General features: G+C 41.2%; 1 protein-coding gene and 1 non-coding gene across 3 annotated transcripts in view; one reads left to right on the plus strand and one right to left on the minus strand.

Moving 5' to 3' along the window:
* The window catches only part of PRKG2 (protein kinase cGMP-dependent 2), a 98,040-nt gene that overhangs the window by 22,724 nt on the left and 56,386 nt on the right, over positions 1-18,930 (plus strand). For both annotated transcript variants that reach the window (XM_075544911.1, XM_075544912.1), the window contains exons 2-5: positions 2,728-2,894; positions 7,644-7,757; positions 9,332-9,437; positions 12,072-12,135. In XM_075544911.1, the coding sequence (XP_075401026.1) occupies positions 2,728-2,894; positions 7,644-7,757; positions 9,332-9,437; positions 12,072-12,135 (451 nt within the window). The remainder of the gene's footprint in view (positions 1-2,727; positions 2,895-7,643; positions 7,758-9,331; positions 9,438-12,071; positions 12,136-18,930) is intronic.
* On the minus strand, positions 9,056-9,193 carry LOC142444165 (small nucleolar RNA SNORA2/SNORA34 family). Its single transcript, XR_012783823.1, has one exon. It is a non-coding gene; the product is annotated as a small nucleolar RNA SNORA2/SNORA34 family (small nucleolar RNA).

Genomic DNA, 18,930 nt, shown 5'->3' on the forward strand with positions numbered 1-18,930 from the left:
AATTGAAAAATAGTCTTCAATAAATTTTTACTTGTGTGTTATATTAATTATATTGTTCAATAATTTCTGTGTTTTGCTGGATCACCTTTCTTTGCAATGGGTACACATATGGATCTCTTCCAATCAGTTGGCTAGGTAGCTGTCTTTCAATTTTCTTGGCACAGATGAATGAGCACTTCCACCATTGCATCTGTCTTGTGAAACATCTCATTTGGCATTCTGTCTATTCATGGAGCCTGGTAATTTTTTTATTTTTGCCAATGTCTTCAATGCAAATTGGATGTTCCCCATAAATATCTACCTCCTAAATAGTTGAATGTCAGTCATATCCTTTATGGAACGATGACTCTGCGTATTATTCCCATTTCCTTTTCATGCTTCCTACATTAGTCGATATTTTTGCTGGTCATTTCCTACTCTTGGAATCCTACAGTAGGATTTCTGCAATACATGTATGTGTCAGATAATTGTTCATATTACATTGTATGTAATATAGATTATATGCAGAAAACCTGTGAAAACAATTCATATTTGAGTCCATTGTTGCGGCTACTCTGTCAATCCATCTCCTTGCGGAACTTACTCTCTTTGGCAGCCTTTCCAATTGAACAAGCATATTCAGGAACTGGTCTTTCCTGATGGCATGTTCAAAATATGTTAGATGAAGTCTCACCATCCTGGCTGCTACAGAATATTCTGGCTGCACGTGACACCCCATGGTGCTTACAATATTCTTCACCAGCATCATCCTTCAAAGGCATCAATTTCCCTCCGTCATCTTTATTTAATGTGAAAATGCCCCAGCTGGGGTCCGGACCACCTCGTCTGATGAGACTGAGTTCCTCTTATTACTGCTTTTCACACATGTAGAAGATTTGATGCCTGTCAGTCCACCTGTGTAGTCACTATTTATGTTATTGAAAAGGGTGTTTTTTTATGAATAGGTCACTGGTCTTGTAAAAACCTATCATGTGATTTCTAGTGTTACTTCTATCATAAGTTTTATATTTTCCAAGTATCAATCATTCTTATTTGTTTCAAATGTTCATATTTGAATCACCAGATATTAACAATGAATTGTGATTGTATGTTTGATCAATTTTGGATTATAGAAAGTTGATAAAAATCTTTATTTCTTCATCTTTGGTATGAGTGTTTGATCTGTAAATTTAATATTAATCAAATTAGCGTTGTTGACTTATAGGCGTATGGATAGTATTTGCCTCTAACAGCATTGTGCTTCAGGATAGATCTTGAAATGACAGCTTTAATGATGACTGTGACTATGTTCCTCTTTAGTGGTAATTTCAGAGGGAAATCTCAAGATGTGGGAACAGATGGGATGCCAGCATCAGGGAATTCTTAAGGTACTCAAGAGTTCTGATGACTCCGGGATGATGGAGTTGCAGTAAAGAAAAAGAAATTCATTGTTGCCGTCCTGTAGGCTGACGACCTCTTGAATGAGGTCCTGAAGGAAGTATCTGATTCCATGAAGATTTCCTTTGGCCTAGAAAAACTTTTTATAGCAAAAGGTGACCAGTTTTCAAACAATAAAATAAGAAATGGGATCGTTTTAATGGAAAGCATGGAAAAATCTATGGCAAAGTAGGCTAATTTTATGAGTAAAAGTAAGTATATTGTCAAAGACTGACTTGACCCACAAGATATCTTTTCCTCCAGCTTATAAGTCTATGTTGCCCACATATAAACATATTAAACACAATATTTTACTTTTTGGTAGTGAATATTGGTGAGTGTTTATTTTGAGTTGCTTCTTTTCCAAAAGAAATGAGAGTATTTAGGGTTCTGGATAGACAAAGTGGGCTTTGGATTTTGAGAATGCATAGACTCTGATAATGGAAATACTGGTCATATCTAACCTACAGTTACCTAGAATGAAATCTTAGAAAGACATACCTGCTCCAATCATTTCTCTGTCTGATCAGACTTACTGCACTCCAAGTAAGGTGCATTCTTCACCTCCACAGAGGCACCAGGACTCTGGACTCGCTGATTTAGAATCCTATGACAGATAAATTGCCCTACTCCATAATCTGTTTGGATGTCCATAAAAGAGCTATAATGGTTATCTATTGTACACTGTTGAAGAGTAAATAAATACCTAGCACCATAGCCATTGTGTGCTCATGTGTACATCAATGAACGTATGCTGTGTTGTAGTCCCGGACATAGAACTGCTTCCTCTCAGGTGGAGTTGCTTTTCATCCAAATATCAGTGTCCTCCAGTAGTGCATCTGGAAATCTTGTGGAATGCTACTTTTGTGCTGATGAAGATGAGGGGGACAAGAACACTGGTGTACTAATGATTATGCTTGCTGAAGGGGAGGGGCAGCAAAAAAGAGGAAGGCCCTCAATGATCTCCGAGAGAGGGATTGACACAGTGGCTGTGACCATGGGCTTAAGCAATAGGAACAATTGTGAGGCTGGTGCGGGACTGGGTAGTGTTGTTTTGTTGTTAGGGACTGATTCGATGGCATCTAACAACAACAACGATTATTAGATACATATTTTTGAGTGTTTCAAATGTAAGATGTGATTATTAAAGGATAAGTTGTTTTGTGGTGGTATGGGAAAAAATCTTTTCCCTTGTTGGAAAAGCAATAAGTATCTAGGTAGTAATATCAAGTATCAGAATGAAGCTAATCTAAATAATGAATCAAGATGTTCATTAACTATAACTAACCTCTTCTTTATCCATTCTACCAGTGAGAAGAAGCTCATTACAGACGCCCTAAATAAGAATCAGTTTCTGAAGCGACTGGACCCCCAGCAGATCAGAGACATGGTGGAATGCATGTATGGGAGAAACTACCAGCAGGGAAGTTACATCATAAAGCAAGGGGAACCTGGAAACCATATCTTTGTGCTGGCGGGTGGGTTCCACAGATTTTTTAAAATGATTATACTGCAAATATTTCCCCCATTGCTTTAGGATTTTCACCAAGTATTTATAAAAATACACCACTGATTGCTCTATTTGTAGAAATTTTAACAGACTGAGTTCACGAAATAGCAATGTTATGTTCAACTCATGAGGATAATACTTAATAGTGAGTTATTCCTACATGTCTGTGAGTGGCACACATGGGTAAGCTCTCTGCTGTTAACCAAAAGGTTGGCAGTTTGAGTCTACACAGAAGAGCCTCAGAAGGAAGGCCTGGTGATCTTCCAGGAATTTTTATTTTCTTTTCAAAAAAGTAACCACTGAAAACCCTGTGAATAACAGTTGTACTGTGACACAGAGTGGGTGTCTATGAGTCAACATTGACTTGGTCTGTATGTCACAGTTTGTTACTATCTCCTTGTTGCTAATGTAGACTGTGTCACAGAAAGGTTAGGTGACTTAGCTAAAGCTCCACAAGTTATACATGGAGATAGAACAGAAATTTAGGCAGGCTGACTCAATGTCCACACTATAATTACAACTCTGCTCATTTAACAACAAAGAAAAGATCTTTTCATTTAAAATACTGTTATTTATGTTGACTTCTTTTAGGTAGTTTGAACTAAACACTTATTTTGTGTGTTTGTAAAATATTTTGGTTATATACTAGTGCTTTAACTAGATAATTTAGGCACATTTAACCAATAGAAAAGTCAAGTGAAATGATGTATGATTAGAATGATTGGCTTTTCTTTTTATACTTTTTTGATGGTTTCCTCCATTTATGATCACTTATACATGCTTAAATTTAGTTCTCAAATTTGTATTATAATGGCTAATATTTTAATATATTTAAATAATAAGCATTATATATATAAATACGTACACAGAGCATTATATATTTATATATATATATAAATACGTACACACAGTACAATATGGGCTGTGATCCACATGGCCAGCAGTTCAAAACCACCAGCAACTCTGCAAGACAATGATAGGGCTTTCTACTCCTGTAAACAGGTACAGCCTTGGAAATCCAGGGTAGGTTGCTATGAGTCTTCATTGACTCGATGGTAGTACATTTAGAATGTTGGCTATATATCTATATACAGAAAAATATAGAAGCAAGAAAGTCTTTGAACAGAGTTTGAAGATATTAACATGCCCTGTGAATTTTTGAGTTGCCCCAACTGTCTGAGTTTTAGGGAAAAGGATAAATTAGCTTTCCCACAAATTTAGTAGTGACTTGTAATGTGCTGTGGCCTTTTATTCTACACTACTGCCGTTGCTATTAAATTGATTCTGACTCACGGTGACACTATATGACAGTAGAATAAAGTCCATAAAGTTACCAAGGCTATGCATCTTTATGGAATCAGACTGCCATGTTTTTCCTGTAGAGTGAGCTGGTGAGCTCACACCTTGGATGTTTTGTTCAGCAGCCAAACGCTTAACCACTAAGCCACCAAGGCTCCCGTTTTACTTTGCAGATCCTGATAATCTAAGCAATGTTTTTATTAATCTTGTGTCCCTGGGGCCTTATGTGGGCCACACATTCCAATTATACCATTCTATTTATAGCAAGCATATAGAGTGATTCTTGAAACATGACCTTTTAGCACATGCAATAATTGATGCATTCTTTGCCATGTACATCTTGGTAGGTATCTTTTCAATTGAAGAGTCGCTCTCAGTACTTACTCTACCTAAGAAATGAGCCATACTCTAAATTTTCCAGAATTAAAAATTCAAATTTTTAAGGACCGATTATCCAGAGTGATTTTTTTCCCTCTTGCAACTAATCTCCTGGGCATTTCACTTCTAATATAGTTACTAGAGAATTCTGGCAAGAGAGGCTGGCCATCAAGTCAATAGATATTTATGGAACCTGCTAGGAGAGGATCAGCCCATCTTGTTCCTGGTCAGTCACTTTGAGGAAAGGCTTGAGAAGCCCATAGGTTGAGCAGTAGGCGATACAGTAGCAGCAGAGTGTAGCATACCTCCAAAAGAGAATCAGACAGTTTCTGATTTGGATTCATTAGGGTGTTATTTAAGGACTGAATTACTTGGTTTAATTATCTGATTGAATAAATTAATTTGGTAATTAAAAATCTCTCCTTTATGTAATTATAGCATAGCATGAACAGCAATTTGTGAAAGTCTATTTAGCTTAAACTTTTGCTGTTTCATACAATTCTTCAATTTTCGGCAAGCCACTTGAGCCATAACCAATTAGATAATAGACAAAGAAAAGCCAGGATGTAAACTCAGTAGTACCACTATGTGGTTTTGATAGAATAGATTTTGGCTACAATGAGACATTATACAATTGCTTTTCTAATTTTTAGGATTTGGAGCCAAACCGTGTTTAGTTCTCACGAGAATAGAAATGACATAAGAACAATGTATTTTCTTTTGTGTTCACTCTATCTCTGGTACCTGGAACAGTTCCTGGTGCAAAATCCTGAGATGAAACTGTTGAGTTGGCGAATGGACAGGAATGGCAAAGCTATTTAGTGGTGTATTAGGAGAAGGCCAAGACCTATTTCCTCAAGGGTAGACACATTATCCCTCCACGTCCTGGAATTCAGAACTTGGGGGCAGAGGATTGTCAGTAGCGAAGATTTTGTTTTCATTCCTCCTAATGTTGGAGGGAACAGATTTGCCAAGGCAAAAGAAGTGTGTGTTTCCTCCCTCTGTGCTTAAAGATGAGTGTGAAGCACTCTTAGTGGTTTTCATTTATTAATGTATCTAAATTAAGTCATCGTAATGGCTTGACCCAGGTTACGCAGCTTGGCCCAAACAGGGCTGCTGCTTTTCAAAGCCAAGCCGTGTGACAGCCAAGCTGGCGGTAAGTTGTCCGACGAGGGCAATGGCCGTGCTGTGCTGTCAAACCACCCAGTGATTGCGCAGAGAAATCGTCTGTGCACACCAGTTTTCATGGGTCAGAGCGAACTTAAACAAAACAGCATGCACTGCCCCAGGGAAGAGTGATCCTATTAACAATGTGGTTGCTGTTAAGAGGAACCCGTGTGGCGCAGTGCTTAAGTGCTGGCTGATATAAAAAAATCAGCTTTGGAACTCACCATCTGTTCTATAGGAGGAAATGTGACCGTTTGCTTCTATAAAGAATCATAGCCTTGGAAATCCTATGGAGCAGTTCTGCTCTATCCTATAGGGTCATTATGAATTGGAATCAACTCAGTGGTAGTGGGTTGGGGTTGTTGTTAGGTCCCATTAAATTTGCACCCTATGTTGGCCTATAACTCGTGGCAACCCGATGCCATAGGTTTTTACCCATAGGGTTTGCATTAGCTGATTGTAGGAATTAGATTGCCAGGCCTTTCTTCCTGGCCTTAGTCTTGAAGCTCGGCTTAGACGTCTCCAGCATCCTACCAGCACAGAGAAGTGGGAGTGGTGCTTTTGGTACTTGCGTTAGAATTGAACTCAAGTCTCCTACATGGAAAGTGAGAATTCCAACGAAGCACTGTTGTTGCTCCCACATATCACCTACCACTGCTGACTGAAAGGTCGGTTTTGAGCCCGTCAAATGTGCTGCTGTGGAAAAGACTTGAGGGTCTGCTCCCATGAAGAGCAAACCCACTGCTTTGGAGCTCACTCCGGCTCAGAGTGACAGCACGGACGGCTCCAATGGGCTTCCAAAGCTGTGAGTCTGTTTTCATAACGGTTTGGCTGGCACTTCATTCACGGATCATACACTTTCGCTCGTTCAAGCACATCAAGAAGAGTTGTGTAATAATCACCACAATTAACTTTGGAATGCTTTATTCTTCCTTGTAGTAATTGTTATTCATGTAATTATTTTTTAATTGTGGCAAAAAATGTACACAACATAACATTCTACAATTCAACAACTTCTACACATATAACTCAATGCCATTAATTACACTCTTCGTGTTATATAACCATTATAAATATCCTTTCCCCAATTATTCCACCACATTAACATAAACGCAATGCCTCCTCAGCGCATCCTCCCCCTTCACCCATGAGAACCGTAGTTCCAGCTTGGTTTCCTTTCCTTTCTTCCTTTTGTAAGTAGTTTTCTTGTGTGATACGTGAATGTCATATCAAGGCTCTGCATGTTAATGTGAGCAGAGTGCAATTACAGCCGAGGAAATTCCGTGGGACAGTTCTGCTGTGTCCTCTTGGGTTGTGGTCCTTCAGAATTGAGTGTATATGACACAACAATTAAAACATACTAGTCCTTGTCCTAGGCTCTTTATGTAGATTAAGTGATGCACTTCTCAAAACTTAACATGCTGTTGTCCCCATTGTCAATGAGGAAGCACAGGCCCAGTTGGTCATTTCCCCAAGGTGACATGCGTAGGAATGGGTAAGTAGTTTGACCGATCGAGAAGCTTGCACTTTGAACCACTCTGTCTTGGTGGCATAGTGGTTACCTGTTGGGCTGCTAACCACAGGGTCAGCAGTTTGAAACCACTAGCTGCTCTGTGGGAGAAGACAAGGCTTTCTATTTTTGCAAAGAGTTACATACAGTCTCGGAAACCCACTGGGGCAGTTCTACTCTGTTCTATAGGGTCACTATCAGTCAGAATTGACCAGATCGCAGTGACTTTGGCTTTTGATATTGTAATGAGGAGCATGAGCTATCTTACCTGTGTGCTTTGTGATTATTTTTTTCTATGATTTTTATGAATTTGTGAGTGCAAGACACATTTTGCCTATTTCTGTTTTGAATTCTACTTGATAGAGGGCTGCATAGAGGTGTCCCAAGGGGAGAAGTTGCTGTCCTCCATCCCCATGTGGACCACGTTTGGGGAACTCGCCATTTTATACAACTGCACAAGGACTGCCTCTGTGAAAGGTAACAGGGGAGGAAATGATGTAGCCCTAGATGATTTCGCAGAGAGGAAATTAATCTAGGTTAACCGGTACTGCCTCCTTACTTAGAGTCTCTTTGTCTCCTCTTATTCGCTTATCAACAGACACGCGATGCCTATGCATGCTTAGTTTATGTTGAAGCGATGCCCAAGGAACCTGTTCCCAAGGCTCCTCTTCCTTTGACAATATGAACGGGGCTTGAAACAGGATCATGCCATTGCAAGCCTGTGCTTTCCTTTCCCTTTGACTCGTCACTGCGTGTCCCTCGGCCACGGCTCCTCCAGGATGCGTGTTTTCCGTTCTCCCCAAGGCTCTGACAATGCCAGGACAATTAACTGAAGAAAATGCAGGATGTCAACCTGACTCAATTCAATTTGTGAAGCTTTTATGAATAACTTTTACGATTAATTTTATTTTTCCTCCTTGGCTTTATTGTTAGAGATGGCCACAGGAATATTGCTCTTAAGGTGATTTTTTTTAATGGATTATGGACATGTAGTTTCTCAGTGTTTGGGGCATGTAGAAATGGTATGGGTTTCTCAGTGTTTGAAACTGAGTTATAATGATCAGCATTAGTACAGTTGAGGTACTTCATAAAATTCAGATTATAATGCTCTTTTTGTAAAGGCTGAATCAAAATCTGTGGGCAAAAGGCCATCTATATGTTTTATTTTAATCAAGATAATTATGCTCTCTAAAATTTGGAAAACCAAAATTTTATGTTTTATCTGTTTTATTGAGCCCCATTATTCCTTTTTTAAAATCTTTTTTATGCAACTATAGCTTTATCTAGATCTCTTTTGAGTGGCTACGTTACTTCCATTTCTGGGTTTAAAATTTTCTATAGTATTTAAAAATTGAGTTGTGGACATTTCACCTCACAGGAATTACAGAAATCTCATAAAGGTTTCTTTAGTACAAGCATCATACAAAGAACATAGACATGTACGCAGATACCGACCTACAGTTACCATCTCGTGACTCCTTGCATTGGTTATTAGGCAACTGGCAGATTTCCCTTGTATCAGAGCATAAATCTCAAATATAGCCTGACGACTTAGTGCATCACTAGGAATTGCACACTAATTTTAATGTCATCCTCAGCAAAACAAAATTAGAAAGGGAGTTGTTGGCTACCCACCCCCTAGTTATGACGCATCCAACGTCAACGGATTTTTACAAAATCACTTATAACCACTTTTATCGCTGTTTTCTTTCATTTGCACATATGATACATTTTCTTTTTTTTTTTAACAAACAAAAAGGCATTTATTCTGTAGACTATGTTTCTTCCAAGTGAACTGGCCCCTCCCTTCTGGGGTACGGAATAGCCAACAGACCATAGGAAGAAGACATGGTTCTTGACTCCTGTTTGAAAGCAAAAGCTACTGCAAACCATTGGTCTTGATTCAGGGCCTAAATGATACATTTTCTAAGAAACAATCATATTATAAGTATGTATGATGAACTTATTTATTAATGAACAGTTGTGTTTTTTGGAATGTTTTAAAGAATTGTGACAGATACTATTTTTCTATTGTTTTTCTCTCTGTGAAGCCATCACCAACGTTAAAACGTGGGCACTCGATCGAGAGGTATTTCAGAACATAATGAGAAGGACAGCTCAAGCCAGAGACGAGCAGTACAGAAACTTCCTCAGAAGGTAAGACTGACACCCGGGGGGCAAACAGCGAAGATGGGGTGGCCACGGTGTAGTTAGAATGGAGTTTGTATGGAAGCGCTCAAATATTAACCCAAGAGTTAGCAGTTCAGACCCAACTCAGAAGACCCACTGTTTCTGAGAGGGTTCCAGCCTGGATAAAACCCTCTGGAGCAGTTCCATGCTGCAGGTATGCGCTTGCCAGGAGTCAGAGACGATTCAACAGGATGGGTTGGCTTAGAAATGCACACCTGTAGAATATGTTGACTGGCTCTTAAAACGTTATGAATGTTTAATCAAAATTTTACTATAGCTCAAGAATTTTCCACACGGATAAGAAAAAGGAATAGAAATATTCCCTTTCAATAAAGGTCATATACTATATAAAACTTACATTTAATTCATTATTGCCCTATTTATATCACCTGCGATATTTTGTGTGTGTGTGCCTCTATCGATGGTCAGATAGTATAGAACGTGTGTGAAAATACTACAATGTCCACCTGTGTTGTTCAGTTGGCTTTGAGAGACATCCTATAATTTGGACTTGGGTAGCAAAAGGGCACTTACAGTAATAGGCTCCAAGTCATATTCCAGCTCGTACTTACCCTTTATGACAGGGTAGAACTGCCCCTGGGGTGTTCTGAGACGGTAACTGTTTACGTGAGTAGAAAGCCCTGTCTTTCTACTGTGAAGTGGACAGGCGTTTTTGAACAGCTGACATTGCAGTTAGCCACTAAAGGTATAAGGACTAGACCACCATGGCCCGCTGTGATTCCGAATGGACTCAATGCCACTTAGATTGCTTGCTCATTTTTTTTTTGGAGTAGTGTCATATTAGAATTACTTACTTACATTTTCTCAAGGACTTTACCTAAGGGATCCTTTTCCACATTTGGACAGCCATGTAATCTATCAAACAGAACTTTGGGACATGCTCATTTTGTGAAATGTTCTTTATACCAACAACTTGTGTATTTTAACTTTCTGAAACAAATGAAATCTCATTAATTGAAAATGCCAGTTCTCTATGGTAAGAGCCAGTACAATATGAATAATCCAAGATTATGTCAGTGACAATTTCTAGGCTACCCTCGAGCCAGTCACTACCTAATTCGAAGGACTCAGCTGAAAATCTGCTCCTCCACTGGGAGCAGAACTTCCTCATCTGTGCCGGCAAAATAAGATAGTCAGATGTAGAGACTGACACGGTTTTCAGTGCGATTTACTTTGAAAACAAACAAACTGTGTCTATGTACATTTCCCCCAATAAATGAAACTTTCTATTTCCCCTTTCTGGGATTCTGCTGATTTTATTTGGCTGTACTAGATGTCTGAGGTAGGTGTGTATCTCAATCTCACAATGGGTTTAGGTTAGATAGCTGATTTAACTAACTCATTGTCATTCCGTCAGCTCCAATTCATGGAAATCCTATAGGCTGGTAAAGAATGACTTCATCAGGCTTCTAAGGTTGCCAAGCTCAGCAGACACAGCCTATGCCATCTTTCTCTTGTGGAGCAGTGGGCAGCTTCAAATTGCCAGCCTTTGGGTTAGCAGCCTAATGCACCCTGTGCCACCCTGTAGCCTTATATAGGAGGTAGACATACATGTATGCACACTTGGATCTGTAATCAATCAGACAGCACATTGCCAATCTGCTGCACAAGGCCTCGTCCAAGCATTATAGAGCCAGGTACCACCGTGAGGATGAAGGTGTGCCGCACCCACACTGCGGTGTTTTCCATCAGCTCATACGCACGTGCATGTTGGCAATGAAAAAGGAAGGCCTGAGAGAAATCAATAAATCTGAATTATGGCATTGGTGAAGATATTGAAAGTACTGTGGACTATTCAGAGAACACATGAAAACATCTTAGATAAAAGACAGACAGAATGTTGTTTGCAAGTACAAAAGGGGAGTTTCACGTGCTTTGGGCATGTTATCAGGGGAGACCAGTCCCTGGAAAACACATCATGTCTAGTGAAGTCGAGGCTCACTGCAAGAGGACGCTCTTCAATGGAATGGATTGCCACAGCTTCAGTAAACTCATCTATAACGGCTGTGAGCATGAGCACGGCATGCCCAGCCAGCGTTTCTTTCTGTTGGGCACAGGGCCACTAGGAGCTAGAACTGACTTGAAGGCATCTAACAGCAATGACCACACACACACACACACACACGAATACACACGTGTGCACATACATATATACACACATGTATGTGTATGTATTTGTGGGTGGCACAAATGGCTTAGGCTTGACTACTAACTGAAACGTTGGATTTTAACCCACCCTCTGGAGCCCTTGAAGGAAAGTCCGGCCGTCTCCCTCTGAAAAGAATCCTGGGGAGCTCATTGCTACTTTCTCCACACCTGAGTCAGAACTGGCCTGACAACAACTGATTTGGTTTGGTTACATATATATTCATATGTATATTTTTTCATAATAATTTCCCATTTATTTGAAATTCACTACTTTACATATATTGTATTTGGAGGCTTGTTTTAGAACAAAGTGTCACATGTACATTGTAGTTTTAGCATGTACATATTTAAAAATGACACACACGTGTGTGTGGTATTTATAATTCAATTTGAGGAGATAATTACAAAGAAAATTTCTGTTTCATTTTGAAGCGTGTCCTTGCTGAAGAATTTACCTGAGGATAAATTAACCAAGATCATCGACTGCCTAGAAGTGGTAAGAAATGTTAAAGAAAAAGTAGACCGAACTGTAATCTAGTCGGGTAATTAGCATTGCAGAAGTATATAGAAACATGGTACTTCACTAATCCACGGAGACCAAAATCCTACTTAACACTGTGAGAACACTAGACTAAATCACACTGAATGAAGGGACTGGGATCGTTTTAGAGACTCTTTGGAATGTATAAAAAGAAACTGGAGTTACATGTGTAAAGTAAAATTTGATTTACATATTTTAATATTTTTGTACATTTTATGATGCTAATCTGCTGTACTCACGAGGCATTTGATTTTCTAGAGTAACATCATGAGCCCTTACAGAGTTTGCATAGTAGGAAGTCCTTACGGTGTTGAACTAGGGAACTGGAGAAAAGGTAGATTAGTGCTCTCGGTGACAGACCTTTGAATCGGGCTGTGACGCATTTCTACTTGGACATTTTCGGTCACGAGAATGAAATGCAAGAAATTCAAGCTGCACTTTACAAGCACGCACATTACCTATTTTAACATCGAAGGAGGACAGCATATTGGAATCCACTCAAAAACCTGCCTGAGGCGCCATCCGGGGAGTTGGTTCGAGTCCAAGACCAGTCGAGGCTTTTGTGAATAACGTCTTATGAGGAGCACCTTAGACTCTAATGATACGCTTTATCTGAAAACCTCTTCAGTTGCCGAGGGTAAAATTCAAAGCAAATAACCTCTCCCTCCCCTTGCTTGTGTGTGTGTGGATTTTACTGAACCCCAAAAGGCTCCAACAGAGCTGAAGGGAGGTAAGAAACAGTAGTCAAGAACACACGTCTAGACGCGAAGAAGCTTTTCATAAAGCTGTTCTCGGGGGAGGAAAACAAAACAACACGAAAAACCCTGGCAAGCCTGATTGTCGACAGCGCCACGTCTCTGTCCATCACACTGTACGATGTAAATGACACTATACGACGTAAATCTGGTGGGAAGGCAGCACAGGCCACTTGATCCTTAAGTGGAAGCGACACTGGTAATGTTTCTATTTACCATTCGTGGAGCTCATCCATCAGTTTACCAAGGACAGGCCATGATGACATAGTGCCTGGCCTTGGGGCCGCAGGGGGTTCACATATGAAGTCATTTCAGGAGGGCTGCTTGCCCTGCGTCTCTTGGGATTTGCCCCGATGTAACATAACCCAATCACAGATGTTACAAATTAATAATTCATCCTAATTTCGGAGAGTTTTTGTGTCGTAAACCAGAGAGGCTCTATATTTTTTGTGTTAACCGAGGAAATCTGTTTTTAATATAATACTAATAGAGTAGATGCACCCGAGGGGAATTCCATGCTGACAGCAGATATTAAAATGTAGTATCATTAAAAACGAATGATGAATTGGACATGTTTATCGCAGCCACAGACAATAGCTGTAGAATACATAGAAAGGGGCTCAAAATCCAATATTCATTAAGCACTCCATTTGAGTTTGAGAGACTCCTCTTTTAAAATCCCCGAGAAGAGCTTACTTGGAGCTCCCCATTGGCTCAGGGACACCTCTTAGTCCTGCCTGGCAAACAGGTGGGCGTCTCTGTGACGTGTGAGAATTCACAAGTGGGCAAGTGATTAACAAGCGAGGGATGGGGTCCATTTAGCTCCGAGCGGAGCACATAACTCACCAGCAGAGCTCGAAGTCATGGCCTGTCAACACAGTCCTGACAGCAGCCAATCATCAGCGCGCTCAGGGGGCTCACACTGCGTCCTGGGACTGGCGGTCCCACAAATCGACTGCATAATTTCTGCAGGAAAAAAACAACCACAATTAGGTTGAATCCATCATGCTGTTTTGGGGTTGATTTTGTGCTTATTTGTTTTGTGTCTGTGTGTGCATCTATGCTTGTGGGAGGGCGGCCGTTTGGGGGGCGGTGGGGAATCAGAAATTCCCATTGTCCAAGCAGGTGATGCACTGAGTTCACGACAAGACCCTTACAACTCTGAAACCACAGAGGCGGGTTGCAGGGTGTTCCAGCAGCATTTCCTACTTGCGCTCACACGACCCCCCACAGGCTGCTCTGGATGCAGACATGGCCTTGAAGCCTCTCCTTGTGTCCTCCTGGAAGAATGAGCAGCGTAGGACTCCTACCCGCACACTCACCGGTGCACATTAAGAATGAGCTGATGCAAACGACAAGGCATGCCGCCACTTGGCCCGCAGGGGACATCTGCTCCCGGCCATGGACATGGTCAGATGACTGACGCACCTGGCCGTCATGCTGTGCAAAACGACGGGTGGAAGGAGGGCCTGCTCCCACTCACGGTGATTCATCCGGGAGGCCTTCCTGAACTACAAGCACTGTGATGGATTGGAAGTCACTGATCTCTGTCACAGAGCTCTGGTATTTGACCCAGTGGCCTCCTGCTCTGGGACGCTGACAAGCCATCTTTCACTGAACCCTGGTGTGATGGGGGTGGGGGAGGAGTGAGGGATTTCCTTTCCTTATTCAGATTGCCTGTGGTGTTCATTAACAGTCAGACTCCCGGTTACCACCCCCAACTAACTGAATCAGAAACCCAACCCGGCTGAGGGGCTCAGACATCTCCTTTTCAACACTGAAACGAAGGGTTTCTTATGTTCATTAAAGTCTGACACAGCAAAACGCCATATTAAACCCTTTGCCTTGGAGTAGATTTCCACTGAAAGGGACTCCCGAGGACAGAGCAGAACTGGCCTGCAGATTTGTCAAGGTGGTAAATCTTTACAGAAACACATGGCCTTATCGTCCTTTTTCAGCAGCCAAGCTTTAAAGCACTGCCCCACCATGGCTAAAGTCCGCTCACCTCTGTACAACTACGAAGAGAACCCATAGATTGAGGGGTTCTGTTTGGTTTTAACTTTAACAGTTATAGCCCGCGCCAGGAAGTTCAGAGAGCTGTGAATTTTTCTGGTCCAGTTTATGGACCAGTCCAGTGAGGGAGCCAAGTGTTGTGGAAAGTTTGCTAGTGGAGAATCCAGCGCTGAGAATTTGGGGTCCTGGTCCTGCCTCGATCACTAACTGCTTTCCTATGATTGTTGAGGGCATTGGTGTCTCCTCATTTGCAACATAAGGAGAGGGGGGCTATGCTGAGCCGTGTTACCATGTGCGCTTTCAGCAACCGCATACAACCAAGTCACTCATGCCGCAGTAATTTCTACTGAGCTCCATTTTTAAAGATCTGGCTTCTTGGAAATAACAATCACAGCTAACACTAAATTATGTCTGAATGGTTGTTAGGATCCACCTGACCCAGGTATGTTGCTTTTAAATGTCTCCTTAAAAAGCATTTATCGTTAAGAAAAAAAGCATCTATCATATTTAAACTGCTCTTTGAAGGAAAACAACCAGCACAAAATAAAGTAACTATAAACATTTTTCTATAAGCAGTGAACCCAGGTACATAGTCTCCTACTACATGGAAGTGGCTGCATATGTGTGTGTGCATGGTGTGGTATTTTACGCCGGTATGTCATCAAGGTTTCTTATGAAGTCTTCTATCCACACACTAGTAATTATAGGGAGACCTTAGCCTTGTGTCTTTCTCCTTATCTTGCACACCTTTCTCCTGACCTTATATATTCTTTCCTCAGTCACCTAGGCTCTCATAGTTCGCACTGTATCCATTTATCATAGAAAAACACATTCTCTTTACAGCAAAAGACAGTCCCATCTTTTGCTGTTGCAGTTGGGTAGTTTTCCTGTGACGCCTGCTTTTCAAGCCTGCTCTGGAATGGACTTCTTTTTCATTCTAGCCCTATACTAAGTCACTGCCCTTAAGGCTTCTAGGCATCTTTAAGAAATATCTCCAGACTGTCTGTCTCAACTCACTGTATGTCCAACGCTGAAGAAAACATTTGAATTTAAAAACACCAGAGTGTTAAGTATACATACAGTTTAAAAATATTTCCCCTTTTATATAAATGGATATGTGCACGTTCGTGTGTGTGTGAGTGAATGTACATTGTGTGTTCATATACAAAATGCACTTCTTATTTGAGGTTAGAATCAAATTTCTTGGAAACGATTGCTCTACTGGATGGAGTCTATGGCTCCACTGTCCTCCAAGTGGCCCCTTTCCAATGTGCCCACACGGACAATAAACCACATTATTTGTATTTCTCTTTTTGGTTGTGGAAATATCTTGGCCAGATGGACCGTCCTGTCCACTTGACCAATACTGGCTAGTCCATCACCACAGTTGGTACTTACCAGTATGTATTTTCGGTCTGACCTATTTCCACAGCCTTTTCTGATCTATAAAGTTACTGTCAGCACACGGGGAGGTGTTATGTATCTTCCTTCCATGGTTTTGGGAGACAAAGATTCCTCTCTGAGAAAACACCGCTAGGAAACTTGTTCCTTAAAATACCCCAAAGCGCTGTCCCTGCAGTCTTTCCAGGCTTGCCCTCCTGCAACGTATCTGCCTGACAGGAATGAAAGCCATGCCCCAGCCCACATCACAGGCTTTATAATAACTAAAGGTCAACTCACTAACACTTCAAAAAGTCTCCATTTCTCTCTTTCTCCCTTTGAGGGTTGAGATGGAGAAGGAAACATGAGGGACCAAAGAGCAGATTGCCTTAATTAGGAAAATCTACTTGACACTAGTCATTTTGCTAAAGAGAATTAAGCATGAATTACATAATGACACTTGGACTATGAGATCTTGCTTTCTGACTCAGCCATCAAAAGGCAGAGTCATTTGAACTATATAGTCAACCTTTTATATACCAACAGCGGGAGTCCCTGGTTGGCATAAATGTTCAAGCGCGCGGTTACTCATGGAAAAGTTGGTGGTTCAGACTTGCCCATCGGCGCCTGAGAGGGAACCCTGGATATTTGCTGCAGAAAGTCAGAGCTAAAAAAAACCTCTTGGGACGGCAGTTTTACCCTGCAACCAATGAGGTGAATGCCTGGTGGAGAAGACTTAACAGCAGCCTGCTTTACATAGAAATAAAACAGAAGTTTGTTTCTTACTGATAGGAAGGAAAGCCCCCCTTGACTTCACAGAGGCACCCAGAAACTCAAGTTGTGCCCTTTCAAGATCTCACCGGCACACCACGCCATTACGGTGGCCCTGTTGGGCTGCTGCTTGTAAGACAGAGCAGAACTTCCCGGGGGGTTTCCAAGGATGCGAAGCAGATTGCTACATCTTTCTGCTACCAACCACTTGGTGGGTTCTCCCTGCTGGCCTTCTCCTCAGCTGCCAGGTGCCTTAACCTCTGTGCCACCAAGACTCCTTCACCAAAGTTGTTAGGTGCCGTAGAATCTGCTCTGACTCGTGGCTGCCCGTGTACAACAGCAGGAAACACTAAATGGTCCTGTGCGACACTCAGGAGTGTTCATTTTGAGCCCACTGCGGTAGCCACTAAGGTTGAGGACTTAGCATACAGACCTTATCCTGAGTTATGTGGGTGATCTGGGTGCTATTATGAATCCTTCAGCAGACAGAGGGATTTTTCTGCCTCCAGTGAGGGAGATGTGGTAGAAAGTGGAAATCAGAGAGACTCAGAACATCAGGATATTGCAATTCACTGTTGGTAGCGCTGAGATCTACAGTTATGGACAAGGGCCTGAGAAAAGCTTTTAGGAGCTAAGGATGACCCCTTGCTGGCAGTTCGTCTGCAAACAAAGGTTGTAGCTACAGCTCTGTGGGACTGCAGTCAGCCATCAAGCTGAAGGAGCTTGACAGAGTGAATCCTTCCCCACAGGCTGGGGAAAGGAGCGCGATCCTGGAGGTGCTGGATTTCAGCCTCGAGAATACCTAAGCGGAAATGCCCTGCTGAGCCACACGGAGCCTGGGCTTTTGACCCACAGAAGCCATGACAGAACAGTCAGGTGCTGTTTTCGGCCACAGATTTTGTTCTGGCAGTAGTAGAGAACGAATCTGCACCCTCTCTCAAGTTCTGATGGCAACTTTCTGACTTGAATTTGATGGATTTGGGGAAAGGAAATCCATAATTGTGATGCACAAGTAGAAAGGAGTGGACTGGCATTTAAACCTAGAGCCCCTCCAAAAAAACCCACCCAAACAAATGTACATAAGGTTTCAAGTGGAAATGACAAAAAAAAAAATCTACAGAAAAGTGGGCTACTTTGGAATTGACTTTCAAAGTCTCAGTGAAAAACAAGAGGGGCTGCTATAATGTTGTTAATTTTGTCTTTAAAAAATTTAAACAAGAGCATCTCTGTTTTATAAATAATTAAGAGATTCATTTTAGCTCTATGACTTTGAGACAAGATCAAATTAAAGTAAAGCATAAGTGGACAGTATAATCCATCTTTTGTTTTCTAAAACACTAAATTGCTCTTTGAGTCTGACAGGTAGACAGATGACTCTTCTCTGCCCAAGGATTCTCTAATCACATGAACATAAGAGAGAGGATCATGATAATGGATAAAAAAGAAATTAGTGATAATTGGAGATTTTATGATGATAAACATACTTTAAAGAACATAATTTACATGTAAAATATTCAAATGCCACTCTTTTTATCATGACAAATCTTCGGAAACTAAAACCAGGTTCTCTTCAAGGAATTATAAATTGAGCTAATATGTTACTAAGGTCCACAGGAAATTACACTTTCTACTTATTAGACATTTTTTTCTTCTTTTTCTAAACTCTGGGCACGTTTTTCAAGAGTCCTTAGGTAGTGTAAATAAGCAAGTACTCCATGACTAACTGAAGAGTTGGTGGTTCCAACCCACCCAGAGGTCTCTGAAACATAGGCATGGTGATCTGCTCTCCCAAAGTCTTACCCTTGAAAATCCTATGGAACCGTTCTACTGT

Source organism: Tenrec ecaudatus, chromosome 3, assembly GCF_050624435.1.
Source record: "Tenrec ecaudatus isolate mTenEca1 chromosome 3, mTenEca1.hap1, whole genome shotgun sequence".
Taxonomy (NCBI): domain Eukaryota; kingdom Metazoa; phylum Chordata; class Mammalia; order Afrosoricida; family Tenrecidae; genus Tenrec; species Tenrec ecaudatus.